Source organism: Syzygium oleosum, unplaced genomic scaffold (assembly GCF_021117445.2).
Source record: "Syzygium oleosum isolate NSW1041296 unplaced genomic scaffold, Sole_v2.1 Sole_v2.05, whole genome shotgun sequence".
Lineage (NCBI taxonomy): Eukaryota > Viridiplantae > Streptophyta > Magnoliopsida > Myrtales > Myrtaceae > Syzygium > Syzygium oleosum.
Window position 1 is genome coordinate 601,545 of NW_026607489.1, and position 9,807 is coordinate 611,351.

At 42.1% G+C, this 9,807-nt stretch overlaps 2 protein-coding genes across 3 annotated transcripts; both read left to right on the plus strand.

The window, feature by feature from the left end:
* Nucleotides 1-96: 96 nt before the first annotated feature.
* LOC115670879 (outer envelope pore protein 24, chloroplastic-like) lies at nt 97-2,380 on the plus strand. The gene is made up of 3 exons (XM_030592266.2): nt 97-452; nt 673-1,032; nt 2,132-2,380. Exons 1-3 carry the CDS (start codon nt 255-257, stop codon nt 2,210-2,212), a joined length of 639 nt encoding a protein of 212 aa, XP_030448126.1. The 5' UTR covers nt 97-254; the 3' UTR covers nt 2,213-2,380.
* A 2,125-nt stretch (nt 2,381-4,505) lies between these two features.
* On the plus strand, nt 4,506-9,807 carry LOC115670591 (uncharacterized). Of its 2 annotated transcripts, none has more exons than XM_030591888.2 (11): nt 4,506-5,208; nt 5,304-5,358; nt 5,458-5,557; nt 5,677-5,920; nt 6,275-6,328; nt 6,429-6,568; nt 7,381-7,957; nt 8,203-8,317; nt 8,413-8,462; nt 9,081-9,224; nt 9,400-9,807. In XM_030591888.2, exons 1-11 carry the CDS (start codon nt 4,561-4,563, stop codon nt 9,646-9,648), a joined length of 2,376 nt encoding a protein of 791 aa, XP_030447748.1. In that variant the 5' UTR covers nt 4,506-4,560; the 3' UTR covers nt 9,649-9,807. The 2 variants fall into 2 exon arrangements, with proteins under 2 accessions (XP_030447748.1, XP_030447749.1); XM_030591889.2 differs by having other exon boundaries at nt 9,084-9,224.

Consider the following 9,807-nt stretch of genomic DNA (forward strand, 5'->3'; position numbering starts at 1 on the left):
TTTTTTTTTTCGCCGGAGAAACGGAATAATCCCCCTCGGACGGACCGAATCAGCACGTCGTGCAAATCCGACGCTCACCAACCAGGCAACCACCACCATTTGAAGTTGAACCCTCGCTCTCTCTCTCTCGCTCGCTCCGCATCTCCTTTTCCTCGTCTCTTTATCCCACTTCGTTTCCTCCTCCCCGCACCCACAACACCACCACCACCACTTCGCCCGATACGATATTCAACCCACTCCCGAACGAAGGCAACATGAAGGCGTCGCTGAAGGGGAAGTACGACCTGGACAAGAACGGCGCCGCCGCGACCCTCGGCGTCGGCGCCGGCGAGCTCAAGCTCCGCGCCTCCATCACCGACGCCACCGTCGTCAAGGGCCCAAGCATGAACGGCTTGGTCCTCGCCGTCGAGAAGCCCGGATTCTTCATCGTCGACTACAACGTCCCCAAGAAGGTCGAGTTCCGTTCTCTCTCTTCTCACTCGCGAATTCCCAAATTTCCGGGCTTTCGTTGGTTATGGGTGTTGGTGACAAATGGGTTGCCTATTGGGTGAAATTATTACATGGGGTATTTAGGCTCAGGCTCTGTGAAATTCAAGCTTGAAGTTCAGTAATCGTGAGCTGATTTCTGGGTTTTGGTTGTTAATCACCTTGTTGTTGCATTCTGTTGCGTAGGACTTTAGGTTCCAGTTCATGAACTCGGTCCGAATTGCCGAGAAGAAGTTGAATTTGACGTACATCCACAGCAGGGGCGATAACCGGACGATTCTCGAAGGGGCGCTCGTGATCGATCCGGCTAATAAGTTGTCGGCAAATTACTTGCTTGGTCCGGGGAATTGCAAGTTGAAGTACACTTATGTCCATAAAGGGTTGACTACATTCGAGCCTTCCTATGATTTGTCGAAGAATTCGTGGGATTTTGCGGTGGCGAGGAATGTATATGGGGATGATGTCCTCAGGGCGACTTACCAGACTACGAGCAAGGCGTTGGGGCTGGAGTGGTCGAGGAATTCGAAGTTGAATGGGTGTTTCAAGGTATGGGTTTATTTGTTGGTGCTTGGTATTTCTAATTTTGAGATGCTATCAGAAAGAGATTTTGCTCTCTTCATTTGATAGGAATCTAGAATATGAAGACCTTTATCTTGGCCTGATGAGTATTTAAAGTTACATTTCCCTTATGAAATAATACCAAGATATCATGCATGAGTCTAAGTGATAGCCTACTAAATAATATGAAAATGTTCTGAAGATCGTCTTAGGTAATATGGTTTCTTCATAATATAGCCATTGTTGTATTTGCCATCAGTAGACATTTTCCAAAACCGTCGTGGTTGCAGTATGCACAATAAACATCCTTCGGTTGTTTTTCAACTAAGATTGATTTGCCATCTGCACATCATTAAAGACAAGTCTGCTGATTCCCTGAATTTTAATATCATCACTTCAGTGTATCTTAATGTCAGTAAAGTAAAGAGTATGCATCTTATTAATAATACTAAGAGGTAAAACTACCTCTTTACTTTACTCATGCGTATCGCCAAAATTGGCTTGGGATCAGACTGATACTTGTTTAGCTTGTTTGGAGTTTATTTATTTTGTACTGATCTGCATGAGAATCACTTCGGAGCTTAGTTTGGATGGATTGTCCTCTAAATGTGCTTTCATGACCGCCCACTTATGGGCGATTGGCCTCTTAAGAATGGAGCAATCATACTTTTGAACTGTTTGACTCCATGCGGTCATTATCCACTTCAACATGATGCATGATTTACCGAAGCAGCTGTGGTTGATGGGTTTGTTTTATTATATAAGAAATGCCTCTCGGGTCGACGGATGATTCTCGAGTAACTTTGAGTTTTGAAGGTCCAAGGGCCCAGCTTTATAAAGGAGTGTCAGGAGATGAAAACGTGTATGTGCAAATACGATTATATGCTGCGACAGTTAGATTCCGTACTTTGAGAAGGGATAAAGAATTAGTTTTTTTTTTAATCATAAATCAGGGTATTCTAGAGCATAGGTGCTAGATTGACTAGTTACTGGTGATATTGCGCGAGTGCTTGCTTGTTATGTTGCTGCTTCTTCAGAAATCTGATTTCATCTGCGATTGTTGACTGAGATCTTATCTCTTTCGCAGATATCTGCTTCTCTCAATCTGAATGAAGAATCAAAGGTGCCAAAATTAACTGCTGAAAGTACGTGGAACTTCGACATGTGATTGATGCGTATTACTTCAAGGGGAGTCCTAGTTTCATTTTCTGGCTTGAAATTTATTTTACCTGGATAAGCATTCGCTACCCTAGTTGACTGTGGTCCTGAAATTTTTCAGCATTTATCTCTCACTTCTTGATACTTATAATTTATAAGAGAGAGAAGTTTGGGCAAAGTCTCCAATTTCCAAAGTGCTAAGTACCCCTTGGTAGTATTTTCAAGTGGGATTTTACGTTTCTGGGGATGAAACATTGCAATCTCCCTTTGCAGTTGTGAATCTATGTTGACCCGGTTGCCAAGAATTGTGTTTTTTTATCTGGGAAAGCTAAACAAAAGTGCAAGATTATGGACTCGTTAGTCATTATTCCCCAGAGTAACAGAGTGCACTTTTCTTGGGACTTGAATTGATGAGCAAAGAATTATTTTCACCTTGTCCGAGTGGTTTTACGATATCTTCTTGATCAAGCTAGCTCTTCACGGTGCATCAGAGCGCTTATCCAGCCTCTGAAGCAGCCTGAAGTTCAAGGCAGAGTGATTAGGAATCTTAGGATAGTGTCTAAAGCAGGGTGGAGAGCCTGTGATCGGGGTAATGGTTCAAGGATCAGAATTTTATGTTATGTCTTATGGTTTGAGGACGTGTACCATGTAATGCAAATATCACGTGGCATCGCTTTATCCGAGCGGAAAATGTTGATTCCTACGTGGCTGTCAGCAGATCTCTTTTTTGTTTATTGCATGCATGGGTGTTGGCAAAAATAAATAAACTGTACTGGAAACCTAATTTGGAATGATGCAATCCACACGAATAAATCTAACTCTAATCCCCAACTCACCTTCTAAATCTAACTGGAATCCTAACTAACTCTCTCTCTCTCTCTCAATAGGGCGAGCGACCGGTCATTAGGATCATGATTAGAGGATTAGAAGTCCACTCTTCTTTTTTCTTTTCTTTTTTTGAAGCGGTTGAAGGTTAGGAGTCTTAATCAACTTTTCTAACGGGGCTGTGCGTGCTTGAATCGGCTAGTGTACTATTCGTGATCGAAGATATGACATGACCACAATCCTTAAACTTGGGGCTGTCATCTCGAACTATGACACTTGGTATTAGAGTAAGGTTTCTGAATTTTATGTACCGTTGCCACTTGTTACTATGTTCGATTATATTTGAGTAGGGAAAGCTTTGATTGAACGAAGTGATAGAAGATGTATTCCTATTGGGTGAGCTATTGGTGATGGTGCATTATGGGGAGGGGGCGACAGCCAACCATGCATTTTGTTGGGCGAACATTGACCATTCATGTAAGACCTAAGGAGGGGCAACGATGGTTAGGGGAATGAAAGAAAGTGATAGAATGGCCTGCAACGAAGGCATCGCAAACATCAAGTGGGGAAGAATGTCACCATCTGACTTTTTCACATTTCATGAAGGCGTGAGAAGTGAGCCCTATTATACCGAGAGAAGCACGAGGGATGCTAAGTGAATTTGTAACTTAACAAATAATAGGACTGCAATACCAAAAGGGCGTCATGGGATCCTAATTTGTCTCACATGTAATCAAATCCTCAGACCTAAAATCTTAGATTTTTGTTTGATCAATTGATTTACAGGTGCACTTAAGTAGCTAGCTTTCAAATCACTACCCCTATCCTTACGAGTTTAATTAACCTGGATTTACTCGAATTGATTGGTGGCAATTCTAATATGGTTATATAAGTTCGTGATCACATTCAGACTCTGTAGATTCCTCGAGTCTAAGAACTGGGAAGATCTTAAGGACCAAAGTGCTATTAGTTGGTGAATACTGGTCTGCAAAATTTGATGTGCTACAGAATCAAATGAACAAAAAAAATCCAGAGACTTGATTAAACATTCTGTTACAGTTCATAAATGAATGGACCTATCTGCGTCTTGCAAGAGTAGACTTTACTACGCCCAGCATAAACTCAGCGTCTAGCAAGCAATCTCTCTCCCTTGAAATCGGGTTTTACACTTCACGCATCGCATTTAAACCCATTCTTTATGATCCGATCGATTGCACTCGTCTCTAATGCAGGTGGCTTGTATGACCTTGGCGGCAGATCATTCGGCTCTCGTCTCATAAAGGGCCGCTTCCAACCGGTGCATGCACGGGCCGAGCCGGTCCGGTCCGTTAAAGAGCGAACCGGTGATTTTCGCGCCATCGAAATCATCGGTCCCGCAAACATGTCGAGCGCCCAACTCTTCAAACTTTCAAAAGAAATCGTCGAAAGAGGAATTTCGTTGCCGCCTTTTTTTTTCACTTTTTGCCTCTCCACATTTCCATCATCACCAGCCAAAATCTCTCTCGCTCTCTCGATCGCCATCGGAAGAAGAAGATGGAGAGCGACGACGACTTCGAGCTGCTCCCTCCCGCAGATCCAACTTCCCCTCCGGTCCACGCGCGGAAGCTGAAGCGCCTCAAGAAGGCCGCCCTCGCCGCCGCCGCCGATCGCCGTCCTTCCCAGCTCCGCGGCAACAAAAGCCCCGACCCGCCGTCGCCACTCGCGCGTCCGCTTTGTCCCGAATCGCTGAGCTCGGAGGATTCAGGCGGCGGCCCGCGGCTCGAGGAACCGAGGGATGAGCCGTCGTCGGAGCTGGAGCTGGAGCTGCCTGCAGCGCCCGAGGATCTCCTTGGCGAGAGCGAGCTCGTCGGGTCGGGGTCTGCGCATTTCGACGGTGATGGCGAGGAGTTGGGCTCCGGAACTGATGGATCCCGAGCGAAAAGAGTCTTGGAGTTTGATCCCGCCGAGGAGCGGCTCGATGCGCGGAGTGGCGATGGGGACGGAGATGCGATCGGAGAGGGAAAGGAGGATCCGAGAAGCGATTGGCCTGAGAAGAGGCAGAACGGCACGGAGGTGGCCGATGGAGGTGTAGAGGAGGATACGAAGAAGGGGAAGAAGAGGAAATCGAAGGGAGGTGAGAATTGTGTCGAAGAGGATGAGAAGCACCAAGCTCATGCTACAAACAAAAGAAGAGCAGAGAAGGTGTTGTTACTCGCTTCCTTTTCGATGAAGCATAATTTTTTAATGATTGATTTCAGGCTGATGAAGTTGTTTTTTTGCCTTCCCTAATTGAACAGGAAAGAAGAGGCTATCTCGAGCAGCTTCGTGCAGACTCTCAGAGACTGTTGCGAGGTGCGTTTCCAGTCCTGATTTTTCTAAGCAACAGAATCCTGATAAACGTTGTAATTGAGTATCGTTGCATGACTGTACTGTCCTATTTGTATTCCATAGAGACTCGAGATGCGACCTTTAAACCTGTGCCTCTTGTTCAAAAGCCAATCTCTTCTATACTGGAGAAGATCCGGCAAAGGAAGCTTGAGCTTTCCAAGAAGTGAGTGTATCATTTTGTCATTTGGGTTTCGTGTTATGTTGTTGGTGTAACTATTACTGTTGTTTCCACTGTTTTACGCAGTGGTCAAATGATATGTGCGATTCTTTTTATCCATTCAGATCTGTCATGCTGAAGAATTTGTCCACCACATGTAGTTATGACGAGTTTTTGGGGGAGGATCTGGAGTTTGAGGTGGAAATTTCTCATAATAAGAAAGAGGTGGAGGATAAAGCCAAAAACGTAGGAGTGGAAGAAAATGTTGCAGGTTCTGGTGAGAAAGGGAGAGATGTAAGTGCCCCATCCTGTGGCGAGTCAGATGATACTTCAAATGAATCAGGTTCTGGAGGCGCTCCTTCGCAAAGGGTAAGCTTTTTATTTTTTTCCAAAGTTTCTCGATGGTTTTGATCAGTAGCAGAATTAAGCAGCATAGCACTTTCAGATAAATCTTATTTTCTGTGGCAGTTGTAAGTGAAACAGCCCTGCTAATTTTCCTAAAAGCAATTCTTTATGAACAACTTACTATGAAATCTTGAATTAGTACTAGCAACCTCCAGCAGTGCTCTTGTCCCTCTGTTCTGAATGTGGGAGAGATACCAATATACCACTAATACTAATTTATTTTCTGATCAAGTATGAAGGTTTTGAAGTTGACTATTTTCCTTATGTGTTTCTGGTGATCTGACATTGCGCTATAATTATCATTCTTTTGAACTCCAGGCTTTGGACGGGGGATCCAACCACACATTTCGAGCACCCATAAATGATACTCAGGTTTCCTCTGGAAGCACTACTTATTATTTGATTGATAAATTGCTGCCTCTTCTGTTGGAATGTCTATAAAGGGATTGCTGATCTTTTATTTCTGATGCAGGAATTATTTTCGGATTCACAAAGCAGTGAAAAGAAAGATGATTTACCTGATGAGATTCCCAAAAGTCCCGGGGAAGAAGTTTTTGCACCATCTTTACTTGCAATGAATTTGAAGTTTGATTCTGCTCCTCAAGATGACATGTAAGTCTTATATTCTCCAATTTTAATGATTGCCTCGATCCCACGCTTTGACTAATAAGAATCTTCATGGTGCTTTTTCTTTGCAATCTACTTCTCCCTTTATTTGTGAGAGTCGGTTTAAATACACTGCACAATTGACACTTCTCTATTTTGGTAGACTAAATATGTTCCTGGGTTCATTTACTTGAATACTGATAAATTGCTGAATATGGAATTTGTACTCCAAATAAACTCTTCATCCAATTCAGCATAAGTAGAATATGAAAGCATAATACTAACATGAGGGCAATGAGTAGAGTTGTGAAAAATATTGTAGGTGTTGCTCTGTTGCCTTGCAAACTGCTATTTGGGTACTGACCAATTATCGAGTATCAACTAAATTCTCAGTGCTATTTTATCCTTGGCAATCGTTGATCAATCCTGGACCATATTCAGACTTCAGAATCATAAATAACGTGCAAATTTAAGAGTTGCTTTTTTATTGCATTATTGAAATCACACGATTTGCTCAAGGACAAATTCTACTCTAGAAATTATTTCATTCCCATATTTCACAAGGAATATTCTGAATGGATGCTCAAAAGTGCACCACGGTCTAGAGCTGTGAACTGATTAAGCCATTGTTTATGTTATGAACTACATTGCATACAAGTAGAAAACATGTCCCTTCCTACACCACATGCAGCTACCATGATGATCTAGGTAATTGTTGCTGTGTAGTTATTTTTAATTTGGTTTGGAGCAAGTGATTCTGGTTATTCATTTTCATATATTTTTGGAACATCTTAATGATTTCTTTCGTCTCCTTCAAGGTCTGATGAGGAGGATGATAATAACAAGGAAAACGTCGATCCTCATATGCATCAATCAGTTGATTTGTCTTTATCTCCAAAAGGAGATCCTGTCAAAGATTTTATTGATGAGGAAGCTGTGGAAGAAGATGACAGTGATAATGATCTACTCCATTTCCAAGACAATGAAGAAGAGGACATTGAAGATGCTGAGGAACTTAATGAAATGATAGCAGTTGACTATAAAGAAAAACCTATAGATAATGAAAGGCGCAATCAACTTCACCAGGAGTGGCTTGAGCAGCAGGATGCTGCTGGGACAGAAAATCTGATGCAAAGACTAAATTGTGGTCTGAAACAGAGAGACACATCGCTGCTTGATCTGGAAGATGAGAAAGATGTAGAAGGTGAAGAAGATGAAGAGTTTGGGGATGATGACGCGGAAGATTTAGCTCCGGCAAATACTGCACGAACGAATTTACGTAAAGCAAAGCAGATGATTCCAGAAGTGTTTACTGATAAAGAAGATGCTTATATGTCTTCTGACGATGAAGAATTTGAGACACGGCTAGCCAAACAGTCCCTATTCAGAAAAACTGTGAGTCCTTGCAGTTAAAGTGATGCATTCATAAATTCAATTTCATATTATAAGACACGCATCAATTCAGTCTTTCCTTGTGTTTAAGCAACCCCCCATCCCCAAAAAAAAAAAAGAAAAAGAAAAAGAAAAAGAAAAAAGAAGTCTGTCCTTGTAAGTACAACTTTTAGCCTTCACCCGTGATCTTGTCGTTCCGGAACTTATAAGGTCTGAAATCAGTCTGTGAACTTTGCCATATTGGACAGGAAGCACATGCTCCTCTCATGTCACCAGCAGAGGATGAAGGCTCCAGAGAAGTATTTCATCGAATAAAGAAGCTGAATATGACCCCTGACAAGAGGAAGAAACCAAAAACATTATGTAAGATCTGCACTATCTCGTAATTGGTATTATAGTGCGTCAGCACGAAAAGTTAAGGCCATGCAGACCATTTCTAATAATTTATTCTTCTGCAGCCCGATTTGATGCACCTTTTGCACAAGGCAAAACAATTGGCATTTTAAAGGTAAAATTATCTCACCATTTGGATTTCGTGTAATCACTTGACACATTAAATGGTGGTTTGGTGATAGCGTGTCCTTGTTTCGTAAACTTTGATAACCTGGTCACTTGGTGCATATATGGATAGTGGACCCTTCTTACATTCCAAAATGTACCATAACGCCCCCTAATCGGTCATGGAATCTCTGTTGCGTTTGTTGGAAGTTTCACTAACACCACTTGTAATTTGATCTGCATACACTTGGATATCCTATGCCTCGATAAAGACACGAATATCTAGCTAGTTGTTTTCCACTTCGGGAAGATTGCATGGATGATAGGGATGGATTATTTTTCACAAGGCACGGAATGTCTTTTCTACCTTCATGATATCTTCTACTATTGTCATCTTTGTAAGAGCTGTATTTTGATCATATGTGCTTATCCTTTTGCTTTTGCTTATCATCCTCTTGAGTCGTTGATGGCAACTAAAATGCAGTTTACGTTCTTTCTAAATCAAGATGTCCTTGATTCCATCCATTACGATTCAAAGTTCTTGATAATAACCCATCAAACTTAGTAGAAGTCCATGCAACAATAGTTCGCTCTCAGTTTTCTTATTCTCTTATGTTGGAAAATGCAGCAGCCATCTTTTCTAGGTCGAGGGTCAAATCCTCTGCCATCATCAAAGAATCACAAGACAAGCACGGTTAGGACATTTATATTTGGACGGGATGACAGCAATAGCAAGAGCACCATATCAGCATCAGAGGACTCCTCAGACATGGTAAGATTTGGCAGTATTGTTAAAGAAGATTACTGATGAGAACTTCTAAGGACTAAAAACTCGGACAATCCTAATTGTAGCTAAGTGGACTTTGAGATAGAATGGTAATCACTTGATATATTTCCGTGGCATAATGGTAGTAATATGAAACTTCTGATCACCAATGCTAATGCAGATTCATAAGGAGAGTCGACCGACAAGAACTTCAGTGGCCAAGTTTAGCAGCTCGCAGTCAAAGAGTAGTACCCAAACAACAGAAACTGCTGATGGAGTAAGCTCAAACACAACATTATATGACATTCTGAGGCATTCTTCCGTGTACGCTGATCAGTGTGCTCGGGAAACTATTGTTAGCCAAACTGAAACAATGTTTGCAGCATTCAGATTAGGAAATAAGTCAAAAAGAAGCAGAATACTGATGTAGAAGTCGTCAGTGTCAAGAATCAGTATTGCTACTCTTCCCCTATTAGTGCTGCCTAATTAGCAGCATGTTGAGAACGAGAGAAATGACCTGCAAAGATAAATGACATTTGCTATTGGCAAATTTTACAGAAACATCATAGTTTCTGCATTTTTGGCTCTA

Bases quoted from the DNA above. Each gene is read 5' to 3' on its own strand.
- LOC115670879 (XM_030592266.2), top strand. From the start codon at position 255: ATGAAGGCGTCGCTGAAGGGGAAGTACGACCTGGACAAGAACGGCGCC. The intron at 453-672 runs GTCGAGTTCCGT...TCTGTTGCGTAG, and splicing joins ACTACAACGTCCCCAAGAAG to GACTTTAGGTTCCAGTTCAT. The intron at 1,033-2,131 runs GTATGGGTTTAT...TCTCTTTCGCAG, and splicing joins AGTTGAATGGGTGTTTCAAG to ATATCTGCTTCTCTCAATCT.
- LOC115670591 (XM_030591888.2), top strand. From the start codon at position 4,561: ATGGAGAGCGACGACGACTTCGAGCTGCTCCCTCCCGCAGATCCAACT. The intron at 6,569-7,380 runs GTAAGTCTTATA...GTCTCCTTCAAG, and splicing joins TCTGCTCCTCAAGATGACAT to GTCTGATGAGGAGGATGATA. The intron at 8,318-8,412 runs GTAAGATCTGCA...ATTCTTCTGCAG, and splicing joins GAAGAAACCAAAAACATTAT to CCCGATTTGATGCACCTTTT.